Source organism: Cydia splendana, chromosome 11, assembly GCF_910591565.1.
Source record: "Cydia splendana chromosome 11, ilCydSple1.2, whole genome shotgun sequence".
Classification (NCBI taxonomy): Eukaryota; Metazoa; Arthropoda; class Insecta; order Lepidoptera; family Tortricidae; genus Cydia; species Cydia splendana.
In genome coordinates this window covers 12,951,041-12,965,586 of record NC_085970.1, presented here as the reverse complement: position 1 = coordinate 12,965,586, position 14,546 = coordinate 12,951,041, and the positions used below count along the sequence as shown (strand labels likewise).

The 14,546-nt window shown below is 36.4% G+C and overlaps 1 protein-coding gene across 1 annotated transcript; it reads left to right on the top strand.

Annotated features, from left to right (window-relative positions):
- The first annotated feature begins 6,660 nt into the window (after positions 1-6,660).
- Positions 6,661-12,425, top strand: LOC134795146 (acidic mammalian chitinase-like). The gene is made up of 8 exons (XM_063766977.1): positions 6,661-6,737; positions 7,536-7,714; positions 8,607-8,707; positions 9,286-9,520; positions 9,641-9,711; positions 10,293-10,478; positions 10,605-10,730; positions 12,274-12,425. The coding sequence occupies exons 1-8, from the start codon at positions 6,661-6,663 to the stop codon at positions 12,403-12,405; spliced, it is 1,107 nt and encodes a 368-aa protein (XP_063623047.1). The 3' UTR covers positions 12,406-12,425.
- The last annotated feature ends 2,121 nt before the right edge of the window (positions 12,426-14,546 follow it).

Genomic DNA, 14,546 nt, shown 5'->3' with positions numbered 1-14,546 from the left:
CCCAAAGGGTAAATACTGGACCCTATTGCTAAGACTCCACTGTCCGCCTGTCCGTCTGTCTGCCACCAGGCATCTCATGAACCGTGATAGCTAGACAGTTGAAATTTTCAGAGATTATGTATTTCTGTTGCCACTATAACAACAAATACTAAAAAGTACGGAACGGGCGATTCCGACTCGCACTTGTCCTGTTTTTACATTTTAAGTACTATATTTTATTACGATTTACGCACATAGGTCGATTAAATCACATTTTCTTACAAATCTACCGACGACGGAGTATTAGTTTAAATTACAATTATTAGCTGTTGAGTTCAATATATGTGACCTCTCACGGGTAAAGGTACCTTATGGCGGTTGGCGCTTACGCTATTATTAACGTCGCTCTAATATTATTGCGACGCTATGCGACGTAAGCGCCAGCCGCCATAAGGTACCTTTTGCCGTGGAACGTCACATATAATGATATTTCGTACCTAAAAAAACTTATGTTTACATATCAGTGTTCAAGCCCGAGACGTCCTTATACAACGTACCTACTGCTTAAAAAGGTACAGTCGTCATCAGATATATCGGGGCGGCCGAGGTGCTCAAAAATATCTGAACACGTACTCTAACGCCTTGAAAATAGAGGGGTTCCCCTCATCTGGCATAATATTGTTTGTCAGAAATACACTTCGCATAACATGTATCGCAGAAACACTTTTAGTCGAATGATAATTTTGCATAACTATTACTTGGCATTACTATTACTACGCATACAATACATTCTGCAGCATATTATTTAGCAGAAGACTACTTTCGCCGTCTTTAGTTTAGCATAATTTTATGTACCATAATTATCCTGCAACATACTCTTATTATGGCATAGTGATATTTTCTGCTATTATCAGAAAAATGGGTTAAGTTAAGTAAGAACCGCGACCCCAACAAAATTAAACCTGTGCCGGAAAAGTAGGTTAGGTTGGGTTACAACTGCGACCTCATACAAAAACGAACGGCTGCGAGCAAAGTAGGTTAGGTTAGAACTGCGATCTTAACAAAAACAAACACTTGCCAGAAAAATAGGTTAGGTTAGAGCATAACATTAAGACAGGTACCTATCATTAAATTATGAAATTTATTTCATAATCTTTTTACCCGTCGGACTTTATAGTTACTGATTATTTTGCCGTATAAACACACTTTAAAAACTAGCAAACAGCAATTTCATCATAAATCCGTCTGTATGTTACCTCGTCACGCTTAAACCGCTAAAGTGATTTACGAGTAGATGGAATTTGGTATGCAGATAGTTTGAGACCCGTGGAAGGACCATTCCTCGTAGACGAAGACTCAACTTGATAACTTTATGCCACTTAAATATTATGCAATACATTTATCTGCGAAAACAATATTCGTTTAAAAGACTATTATGAACATAAACAGTATGCCAAAACATGGTTCTGCGTTTTAAAACTCTGCGAAATGATTGTATGCTAAATGATATATGCGAAAGGTAATACTGCCAAACGACATTTCTGCCAAGTAACATTATGCAATAAAAAATATGTCAAAAAACTTTCTGCAACACATTAGTAAACCGTACTAGTTTTAACGCATTCATAGAAATACAACTTACGTTATTTTTGTACATTTAAATACAATGTAGCAATCTAAATGGTATTTAAGAAGATAGAATGTAGCAATCCAAATTTTATTTAAGTAGATTTAAGCAGTCTAAATTCTTCATAGCTTTAGCATCGTATACAACCAAGATCGAAGGAAATTCCTGTAAACGAAAATATTCTCGAGAATCCGATTTTTAGAATATCAGAAGGCGCTCTAATGGATGTTGGTTCCATCTTCTTCTGAAATTCAATATTGTATTGAGTTGGGTGCAAATCAATTTCAACTCTAAATAGATACAGTTAAAGTTGTATTGTCATTGCAATATTACTGTTCATTTTAGTTTAAATTTCAAAGATAACTAAAGAGTTTTGCAGTACTTTGAGTGGATGTAGTTATCAATTATAAATGCAATATTTATTTCCATCTTGCCTGGTATGAACATTATGTACTTATACATATTATACATAGAGGTTGCCTATTTTTGGGCTGAGTCGAAATTTCATCACTCAATTGATCGCCATTCAAAATAAATATTTCCCAGATGTATGTTATTAAAATTTGGATTCCCTTTACACAATAATAGGTATGTACCTTTATTTCAAACGATAGTTCAATAAAATAAATTAATTAAAAATTAAAAATCATGATTTCGAAAAAGCGAACTGAAAATACAAAAATAATTTATAGTTGTGTTAGTTACCTAGTCACATGATTGATATTTTTCAGTGACTGTACCTGTGTATTTTATTTCAATTGCAGTCGGGGACCTTGATGTATTGACATTTTCCCATTTAAAAGGTCCCCGACTGCAATTGAAATAAAATACACAGGTACAGTCACTGAAAAATATCAGTCATGTGACTGGGTAACTAACACAACTATAAATTATTTTTGTCTTTTTAGTTCGCATTTTCGCAGTCGTGATTTTTAATTTTTATTTATTTTATTTTATTCTATACTTTTTAGATTTTTTAAACCAACCATATTTTTTATGATTTGGGCCTGGCTTTGGACCGTGTACAGCGCGCCACGTACATCGGGCTACGCCTAACCCTTTTAGTGTGGCGGCGTCTTTTGGATCGAGTTCGGTGCGTCACATAGAGGTACGTTTCAGTATGCTTCGCCTGACCACTGTGAAGGCATTTTTTATGTCGTGCAATATTTTACGAGGTGAATATTATACTAAGCAACTTTTACTATGGGACCAAACCCGATCTCGTAAAAAAATTGGCTGTTTTATACATTTTGGCAGATCTGGACTTCTATAGCTATTCACATTATAAAATATTGCAGGTCATTAAAAAAACACCATGTATATACGTAGCAACCAAAGAAATTTCTCTTGCAAAAACCTTCTTTTATCGCCGTAGTCGCGTAACACGCGGATAGATAGAATCCAGAGCGCTTGTAGATTCGTAGTTCGAATTACCTACCAGATAAATTAATGTTTTATCGGGTGCATGCAAGTAAAGCCGGGTGCAAAAGCTAACAACATGTATATTTTTGAAATGTGCTAATTGAGCTCTTCCAAATGATATACAACACGTCATCATTACTAAGTTTAAACTTTTTTGGTTCGTGACTTTATGCCCTCTAGAGGGCGCCGTGTTCATTTTTTTTGTGACGTCATATAGCCTATAACCAGCGGACGATTAAGACAATTCGAATGACTCATCGTTTGTCAAATTGTAATGAGTACTTTAGAAGTTATGAGGGAACAGATGAACATACATACATACCCACATACATACCGGTCAAAATCATAACCCTCCTTTTGCGTTGCCGTAGTCGCGTAAGTAGAGATGGGTAGTGAGTAAATACTCATGGGTAAATACTGAGTAAATACTCAGTATTTACTCAATATACCCGTATTTACTCGTTTATACCCAAATTGGTGGGTATAAACTATTTAGAGTGCTGAAAGGTGCATATAAATTTGAAATATAGGTGTATTATGGAAGCCGCTACTGGATTAAGTACTCAAAATTGTAAGAAATGTATTTTTAAGAGGGGCACTCCATACATGTCACTAAAAGTCACGAAAAAAAAATTCAGAAGCCACCAACGTGTTGCACATCATTAAATCGGTTTTTAAAAATAACTGGAATGTTTCTAAGAACATTTTTGGATAAATTGAATATTTTTGAAAAAAAACCGTTTCGAAAGGCCAAAATAATGTTTATCTCTCTATAACTTTAGAACCAAAGTTCAGAAAAAATATGAAAACATATCCGCAGATTAAGCCGTATAATAGAGTACAAAAAAACAATATTTTTAACATCATCGGTTGAGCCGTTTTTGAGTTTCCTTTAAAAAACCCTTAATAAAAGGTCGTAAGTGCCGCGTAAACACGCACTTTTGCGCGACATGCAGTTATCTAGAACATCGATAGAATTGAAGTACCATATTTTTAAAGTAAATACCTTCTTATTTAAAACAAAATTGTTAACTATGCATTATCACAATTTGCCTCTAACTAATAATTACCTTTTTTCCCTAAATTAAGCGTCCTATATGCTTTTTATTTTATAGATATTGTTAATACACGTTAGCACTCTTCAATAAAAGACAATTTTGTTCTTAAATCTCACTTTTTGAATATTTTATAAGCAATCGTTTTTACCCACCTAAATGAGTAAATACGGGTATTTATCGGGTGCTTTGAGTAAATACCGAGTAAATACTCAGTATTTACTCACCCCTACCCATCTCTACGCGTAAGGCGTTCGCGTTCGCAACGAGATCGCCCACGTAGGACACTTCTCGCCTACGTAGTACGCTGCGTTAGCATTTTCTATTAAGATGGTATTATTTTGTGATACTGCGTATTAAAAATGTTTAATTTGATACTTTATCTAACTTTAATTATGTAAGTATATATTTTATCAAGCTCCTTCGAGTACCTAAGTGTTATTAAAACTTAAAAGGCAAATTACCCACAGGAAAATATACGGACATTCATAACTGTAACAAATATTCTGGTGGATAGAACAAATTTGTTCAGCTCATTAATAAATTAATGTATTTATTTTTATGTAGGTACATAATATAAAAATAAAATAAATAAAAATAAAAATCGTTTATTTCCGAAAGATATTCACTTGGATACAGTTTTTACTGAACTCCACACTAGGCAATGCCTGTCCCGTGATCCCGTGAATGAACAACAGGAAATTATTATACATATTTGATAATAGAGCATTAGGTAAAAACCCATAGATAGATCCAGCCGGCTTATATCCACCGATAATAATCAACTAAAATTGGTACATATATCGATTAGACACCTAGGCAACACGTAGAACCGGATACAAGTACTTGTGTACATACTAGCTTTATAATTATAAACAAGTAGGTACCTACTTGTAGTCCATACATCTTTTGAAAACTCATTACCTTTCGCTGCCTTAACTTGCCTTTATTATGATAGTATAATATATTATGTATGTATGTATATAGGTACATATTTATTATATTAGGTAGGTATGTATGTATAATATTAAAGTAGGTATATAATTTTTTGCGTCTTCGGTTTTTTTAATTAAGTGTATACCTATATTATATCGGCACTCTAGGTTCCCGTTCAGTTCAATATTGTAAATTATTAGTTTCTTGCTACCCAAAGGTTGTTTGGAAGAGATCGCATCATAGCGATAAGGTGTTGTTGTTACCTAGCTTTTAACTGTATTTCATATTCTGTGTATTTTTAACTGCATTGTGCACAAGAATATTTACTTACATTTAATTCCTAGACGAATCCAAGTAAGTACCTACTTAAAGCTTTTTTTTGTCAGAGGTGGAGGTAATCCTCATTGGATACTGCCGGCTCGGTATCCGGCAGCATGCCCGACTCGGCTGCGTTGGAGATTTTTCTCCCAGCCCCCTACGGACTAAACCCCTCCACCCTGTGAAGTATTTAAAGCTTGTATAAGCGCGGATAATAGTAAAACGACCCACTCCACCATTTTGGCGCTCGAACAAAATGAGAGCGTTAATGGTTTCAGGGTGAAATGAGTTGTAGGTACTTTTTCTATTTTTCTTTGGATGTATGTTTCTAGTTATAACCAGACTACTTAAGGCTTAAAATACGCACTGCAATTAATTTCTTGTGGTTTCGCTCTAATTTCATGCGGCTTTAGTCTTGCAAGTGCGTGCGCTTATAAATCATGCCGCACGTTACACTTTTTGCGGTTCAGAATCTGCAGGAAATTAATCGCAGTGCGTTCTAAGCCTAAGCTTGATTACAGCTTGGTTACACTATTAGTTTACGTACGGTTTTTGGAGTTTGGCTCCTTAAAAAAAGGAGCCCTGAATTTTTTTTACAATTCTTTTCAAATCAAAGACTAAAGAGAGAGCGAGAAGAAGATGTTCTTTTCCCATATAAATTTAAACTCTCGCGTTTTGTACACATATTTAATTAATAAATAACAAAATTAAATAGAATTAAGTAGGAATTTAGGGTTAAAAACAATGAAATTATATCGCGGTAGACCCGTTTGTTTAATTAAATATGTTTTTCCCGTGTTCTTTGGCACCTGTACCTACACTATCCGTCGATAATTGTAGAAATTTGACCATTTCACCACTATACAATTATGAAGACAATGAGAATACAATGAAAACCGTACGGTAAATTACCATAATTTAAAATTAAGAGTAAAATAAATATTAGGGTGATTCACTTTTGTATGGAGAAAAAAAAGTTGTAATATTTTTCCAGACTTTGCTCACCGATGGAGTCTCTCCACACTAAAAACTATCTATTTCAATTTTCAAAAGAATCGAATAACGTTTAGAGGTTGAACAAGTTGAAAAGGTAGAGTGAGAACCCCATACATTGCGTGAAAATTAACTATGTTCTTAAATGCCAAAATATAATGAACTGATACTAAAATCGCATGAGAAAACTGAATTTTGCGTCTAAAACACGATAAAAGCACTTTTTCTTTGGAAACAGGTGGAAAAACCGAAAAATCTTAATTAGAACATTTATCGAGTAAACAAAATCCAAGTATACTACTAATTTTAAAATTTATTTATATGTAGATGATGATGATGATGTGGTTCAGTATCACACTACTCTCCGCTTTGATGGTAGTCGCTCAAACTATTTTCTACCCTCCGATGTAGAGTCGTTGGTTATTTGAAAAATCTTTGTTGATGTTGTGCAACCTCTAAATGTTGGCCGATTTTAATTTTTTTTAACGTATAATATTTTTATATCAGTTAGAACAAGAATTCGAGCAAAGTCAGATGAAAATCGAAAGTTCGGAAAAATGATACACCCTAATAAATATACATTTACATTTATATAGTTTTTAACTATTTGCGTTTTAAATGCTTAATTATCTATCAAGATAGCAGTTGTTTAAACACGAAATATAATAGATTACAAGAGTATATAAAGGCGTAGTTTTTTAACTGAACCCCATTGCTATCCCAAATTTTGCGTAGATAAGATAGAGTTATTAATATAAGGCATTTGAATATCCGTATTGGTAGCCTTTGCTCTATTAACCTTTAGCAATGAAGGTTTTAGTAGTTTGCGCGTTGTTGTGCCTCGGCGGTAGCCTGGCTGCTGGTAAGTGTAGGAGTAGATTCTAAGTACCTACCTAGGTACATCATCTTGTATTCACTTTGTATGAATAATCTCTAAACTTTTTATTTGTATGGTGGCAGTGGTGATTCACCACTCGTTTGCGAATTTTCTACTTTCTGCACTTGTATCGTAAATATTCCAAATCTGTTCAGAAATAACGGAGTTCTGAAGACTTATAAAATAAAAACATTCGATTGAACGACGAACGAACCTCCTCATAAACTGCGTAGACCGTCGGCTCAATAGGGGATCCTGGGGTACAAAATGGCAATCCGAGTCAATAAATAAATCGAAATTTCTAAATTAAGTAAATATTTTCAGCGAGCGGCGTAGTGGTGTGTTACTACGGAGAAGGGGCCAACGAGAGAACCGGGGTCGGCCGCTTCGGCGTGAGTGACCTGCCTACTAATCTCTGCACGCATATTGTCTATTCATTCCTCTTGCCTAACGGAACCACGGGAGGCATTATTGCTCCTGAAGAAACTACTTACGAGGGAAAGAGCAGTAAGTGAAGTGATCTATCATATTTATCCCTCTGGGGCCCATTTCTCGATCGGTTTTAGTCTAATATTATTAGTGTGCAGTTGTCATGGCAACCTATACGATTAAACAGTAGGTACGTAGACTATTATTTAGATAATATTAGTCTAATACCGTTCGAGAAATGGGCCCCTGTTTGATCACAAATATTGGTGTCTAGTCCTTATTAAGCTTTGGTTAATTATTCTTTGTCGAAAACTGACCAACGATCAATCACAAAGTAGGATTAAGTAATTCACTTGTTTCACAAACACAAACGTCAAATCAAATAAGAAAGAACGTTATAGATATTTCAATTTAAATATAGTCTGTTCGGAAAGAGAAGAGTCGTGGAATGTATGGGGCCCAGTACATTCCACGACTCCTCTCGATTTCTCTTTCCGCATAGACTCTATCTAGGATTGATTGAAATTATGTAACTTCAATTTATTAATGTAGTTAAAGGTAAGTAAATCAATTTATGTGAATTTCTCGATAGCAAAGTTGAGCTTTGTAAGCGCACACACTATGATTTATTTTTCACAACACCAGCTCGGAATGGCTTACTTTGCACTTCAAAAACTGATAGCAAATTTGCATTTTATTCACATGTGAGGCTAAGTAATCAAATGCAAATATTTGATTTGGTTTGATTTTGTTTGATATTTGCTTCGGGCTGGTGTGGTGAAAAATTTTGTGTTTCACTCGGGGGCAAATTTTGTTTAACCCTCGTGCATTGAAACCCTCGCAACGCTCAATATTCCATTTTTCGAATTCAATTTTGGAATCTTTCGCTTGCTCGGGTATCAATAGTAGCACGAGCGGTTAAACAACAACTTTGCCCCCTCGTAAAACAAATAACTATTACGTGTTGCAGATTCTGTTGCTGACCTCATTGCGTTAAAAAAGAAGAATTGTAATTTGAAAATCATGGCTGCTATTGGTGGTTGGAATGAAGGCTCAACTAACTTCACAGCGGTAAGAAAACTTGTATTTGAAAAATACAAGGTGGGAGACGTGGGTGACGTCATCACCAAGCTTAAATGGAGTTGGGCGGGACATGTTGCTAGGCAGAGTGATGGCAGGTGGACCAAAATGTTGACGGATTGGTGGCCGCTTTCGGATGAAAGAAGCGCCTGGCGTCCGTTGGCTCGTTGGGTGGATGACATTCGGAGAATCGCGGGGCACTTTTGGATGAGACTAGCCCAGGACCGGGATAAGTGGCGTACACGAAGAGAGGCCTATGCTCAGCAGTGGGCGACTGAAGGCTAGAATGATGATGATGATGATTTGAAAAATCCTATAAGTATAATCAAAAACTTCTCTGTTATCAGTCAGCTGCTGAAGTACACAGACTTCTTTATCTAGTTCTGTCTGTGTGTAGTTTTTTTATTTACTCTTTTATTTAGGTACCTACCACACATAGCTCATCTCCTAAATGTTAATCCTATATAAAAGCCTCCAAGTTTGAGCTATCCAAACGATTGTATGTGTGTAGGTTAAAGCTTTATACTATTAGACGGTTGAGTAAAATTATGTATCTTTTTGTATTGCAGCTTGTCAACGACGATACTTTGAGGGCAACTCTAGTCAGTAACTTGTACAACTATATTGATTCCAACGGCTTCGATGGTTTGGACTTGGACTGGGAGTACCCTGCACAAAGAGGTGGAGCAGACTCTGACAAGGTACCTAAAAACCACTTACTCATAATTATCTTCTTTTTCCCGATCCAGCAGTTTTTACTGATGAAACAATGGCAAGTTGGTTCTGCTTCCGCCATTTCTTTTAGTATATTGTAGTCGATACCTTTTTTCATTAATACAATGTTCTTTCTTTTAGATTTTTTAGCCTTTCGTCCTTGTAAGTAATCGGCTTTTCGAGGAGTTGTTTAGTACGTGCATTTTTCAGGAACAATTCGTGGGGTAAACGCGCCTCTCTACGCTCAGTTAACTGACGACGCCTCCTTAAATTTTAATGTTGTAAGTAATTAATCACTTTAAAGTTAACAATTCTTCTTCTAACGTATAGTCAAAGGTAAATTATGGATTAATGTTGACTTAACTTTTTAATTTCTTGTCTCAAAATGTAACTACTCTTTAAAGTAGCTTAGCGTTTCTTTGATCTTTAAACAAAAAGTCAGAGTATTTTGTCAAACATTGTAAGCGCCTATGTCTTCATAATTATTCCATTCCTTCCGTGAAATTCTTCAATGTTTATTTGTTAGGATTTTAAGTTCTTATAGTAACTCCTTATAACCATAAATATAAATGTTCTCTCTTTATTATACATCGTTTTAATAGGCATTTTTCGTAAATCGTAAAAAAAATGTGACTATTTTGCGTGAAAACGAGGTAGAGCTACTCTAACCACCCCAGCTCCTCCACGAAACCTAGCAACCTTTTCAGGTGTGTGTACAGTCACCACGCGGGATTGTTATGTCATTTAGTGATCTTGCTAAATTGGAAATTCTATGGCGCAAGTATTGTACAACCAATTTAGCTAGGACCCTAAATGGCGCAACAATCGCGGAGCGTCATGGTACATAAATTGTTTATTATAGAACAACTCTGTCAACGTCTGGATCAGCAACGGCGCGACTCCCTCCAAGCTGGTGTTGGGTCTGGGAGCGTATGGCAAGACCTTTACCCTGACCAGTCTGAACAACACTTCCACCGGAGCGCCAGTCACCGGAGCTGGAGCAGCCGGGCCTTATGTTGCAGAAGCTGGAACTTACAGTTACTATGAGGTATTTACATACAGGGATTTACGTTTGGCGTATGTCGATGTACGATTGACATCTTGACGATGCCCCGAGAGTTTCTTGGCTGACGAGTTGACGATACTGAATTTAAAAGTTTTGCAATAATTTCAGATTTGCGAAGACCAAGTGAACAACGCCGCAGAATGGAACATTACCGAGGTTGAGGGCAACTACGTGTATGCTAATAAGGATCTATTCTGGGTCGGCTACGACAACCCCAACACTATTAAGGCTAAGGTAAGTAGAAAGCGGATTTTTTCGGGCTCGAGTCCTAATCTGTTGCACAAAATGCATTGATTCCTTTATGCAGTGGTTACACTGCTTACTGCTAATAAGCCCGATATAAGTAACGGGAAAAAACCCATTTTAATTAGGTATATGGTTTAAATTCATGAAACAGCCCATTCGGAGTAACACGTTTTGTTATCTCCAAAAACAATACCACCCTGATTGTTCTCTGAATGGGCTGTCACAGGAATTTGAACCTTAATACTATCACGATAGTTGCTTTTTAAGCGACATGGTTACTTTGGCACGTACTGTAGACCGTGCTTAAAAGAAACAAAGACTTTTGTTTAACGGATTAGGGCTGGATCCGAAAAAATAATCTGAGATAATTCATACTATGAAAGTACGTGATAGAGATTCAGAAGTAAAAATGAATGGGTTGCACCGATATCTCGAATCTATGAAGAATCTGTGCAATACACCTTATAAAATAAAGTCCTCCGCCGCGTCTGTCTGTCTGTATGTTCGCGATAAACTCAATAACTACCCAACGGATTTCCATGCGGTTTCCACCTATCAGTAGAGTGATTCTTATGGAAAGTTTAGGTGTATAATTTGTTGAGGTTTTGACTTTTGTGTAACACGAGCGTGGGCGGGTCACTAGTTCAATATAAATTCATCTCTGACGGATATCGGTACGGTACCGCACTGGATTCATAAAGGATGTATTAATGTAAACGTACTAGTGCTCGACATGCTAATGCCCAATAGATGACACCTTGCTGTCACCTCTATTGACAATGACTTAAGTTTCAAGATGACATGTACTGGGACCGTGTCGAGCACCAGTACGTTTACCTTATTTATTTTTTGTAGGAATCGGACAATATCACTGACAATCTCCTTAATAAAATTAACGTAACGTAATAATTAAACGTTTTAATCGTGACAGCAATCCGGCAACAGCAACTCAGTTTATCAAGGAAATTGGGAATTAAACGTTTTGATCGTGACAGCAATCCGGCAACAGCAACTCAGTTTATCAAGGAAATTGGGAATATCACGCGAAACTCTGCGTAGGGGGCGCCACTACCACAATCCATCACAATATACCGCGAAAAAAGAAAATCGAAATTTCGTTATCTAACCTCTCTATCACTCTTGCATATTCGCGCGATAAAGAGGCTGATAACTAAATTTCGAGTTTCGCGTTTCCCGGTAGGCCCTTGTTAACAAACCGCCTTGATGCATCAATGTCATATTTTATTGTCTGTGAAAACTTGTCAAAAACAGTTTAAGGCACAGTATGTATAAGTTACTCTATGGTTTACTTCTGGCGCTCGCTGCACGCTGGCGGCAGAACATTGCAGTAATATTCCCTATTGACAGTGAAATCGCCCGATACCACTCCTGCAGTCGCAAATGTCGCAATCTAATTTCAACTTTAACTGTAATTTTCTCATCAAGCCGACTGGAAAAGCGTACTTTGTTTGGTTTTAGATTCCTTGAAATTTATTTATTTCAAAAAATAAAGTTTCTTTTGTTCTTTCAGGCACAATACGCCAAGACCATGGGCCTGGGAGGCATCATGTACTGGGCCGTAGACTTGGATGACTTCAGTGGCCTCTGCGGACACAAGTACCCTCTCATCTCAGCGGGCATTGCTGGGTATAACTGTGCTTAATTTTAGCAATAGTTTTGCTGCAAAAATAAAAGGTTTTCAACTACCTACATTATGGATTTATTTGTGTTTTATCGCACCTTGTTTTGGAGCTTCCCCAAATGCATCCTCTAGTCGTCTAGTTGACCTCTATTTTTAGGGTTCCGTACCCAAAGGGTAAATACTGGACCCTATTGCTAAGACTCCACTGTCCGTCTGTCCGTCTGTCTGCCACCAGGCATCTCATGAACCGTGATAGCTAGACAGTTGAAATTTTCAGAGATTATGTATTTCTGTTGCCACTATAACAACAAATACTAAAAAGTACGGAACGGGCGATTCCGACTCGCACTTGTCCTGTTTTTACATTTTAAGTACTATATTTTATTACGATTTACGCACATAGGTCGATTAAATCACATTTTCTTACAAATCTACCGACGACGGAGTATTAGTTTAAATTACAATTATTAGCTGTTGAGTTCAATATATGTGACCTCTCACGGGTAAAGGTACCTTATGGCGGTTGGCGCTTACGCTATTATTAACGTCGCTCTAATATTATTGCGACGCTATGCGACGTAAGCGCCAGCCGCCATAAGGTACCTTTTGCCGTGGAACGTCACATATAATGATATTTCGTACCTAAAAAAACTTATGTTTACATATCAGTGTTCAAGCCCGAGACGTCCTTATACAACGTACCTACTGCTTAAAAAGGTACAGTTGTCATCAGATATATCGGGGCGGCCGAGGTTCTCAAAAATATCTGAACACGTACTCTAACGCCTTGAAAATAGAGGGGTTCCCCTCATCTGGCATAATATTGTTTGTCAGAAATACACTTCGCATAACATGTATCGCAGAAACACTAATAGCCGAATGATAATTTTGCATAACTATTACTTGGCATTACTATTACTACGCATACAATACATTCTGCAGCATATTATTTAGCAGAAGACTACTTTCGCCGTCTTTAGTTTAGCATAATTTTATGTACCATAATTATCCTGCAACATACTCTTATTATGGCATAGTGATATTTTCTGCTATTATCAGAAAAGTGGGTTAAGTTAAGTAAGAACCGCGACCCCAACAAAATTAAACCTGTGCCGGAAAAGTAGGTTAGGTTGGGTTACAACTGCGACCTCATACAAAAACGAACGGCTGCGAGCAAAGTAGGTTAGGTTAGAACTGCGATCTTAACAAAAACAAACACTTGCCAGAAAAATAGATTAGGTTAGAGCATAACATTAAGACAGGTACCTATCATTAAATTATGAAATTTATTTCATAATCTTTTTACCCGACGGACTTTATAGTTATTTTGCCGTATAAACAAACTTTAAAAACTAGCAAACAGCAATTTCATCATAAATCCGTCTGTATGTTACCTCGTCACGCTTAAACCGCTAAAGTGATTTACGAGTAGATGGAATTTGGTATGCAGGTAGTTTGAGACCCGTGGAAGGACCATTCCTCGTAGACGAAGACTCAACTTGATAACTTTATGCCACCTAAATATTATGCAAATCATTTATCTGCGAAAACAATATTCGTTTAAAAGACTATTATGAACATAAACAGTATGCCAAAACATGGTTCTGCGTTTTAAAACTCTGCGAAATGATTGTATGCTAAATGATATATGCGAAAGGTAATACTGCCAAACGACATTTCTGCCAAGTAACATTATGCAATACAAAAATATGTCAAAAAACTTTCTGCAACACATTAGTAAACCAAAATAGAGGCATGTTAAGATATTTGTGAGCACTTTGGCCGCTCCGATATATCTGAAGGCGACTGTAAGATTGTAAGTACTAGTTTTAACGCATTCATAGAAATACAACTTACGTTATTTTTGTACATTTAAATACAATGTAGCAATCTAAATGGTATTTAAGAAGATAGAATGTAGCAATCCAAATTTTATTTAAGTAGATTTAAGCAGTCTAAATTCTTCATAGCTTTAGCATCGTATACAACCAAGATCGAAGTAAATTCCTGTAAACGAAAATATTCTCGAGAATCCGATTTTTAGAATATCAGAAGGCGCTCTAATGGATGTTGGTTCCATCTTCTTCTGAAATTTAATATTGTAGTGAGTTGGGTGCAAATCAATTTCAACTCTAAATAGATACAGTTAAAGTTGTATTGTC

Excerpts from the sequence above, each read along its gene's own strand:
- LOC134795146 (XM_063766977.1), top strand. The coding sequence starts at position 6,661 with ATGATGATGATGTGGTTCAGTATCACACTACTCTCCGCTTTGATGGTA. Across the intron at positions 8,708-9,285 it reads GCTCAACTAACTTCACAGCG|CTTGTCAACGACGATACTTT; the intron begins GTAAGAAAACTT and ends TTTGTATTGCAG. Across the intron at positions 10,479-10,604 it reads GAACTTACAGTTACTATGAG|ATTTGCGAAGACCAAGTGAA; the intron begins GTATTTACATAC and ends CAATAATTTCAG.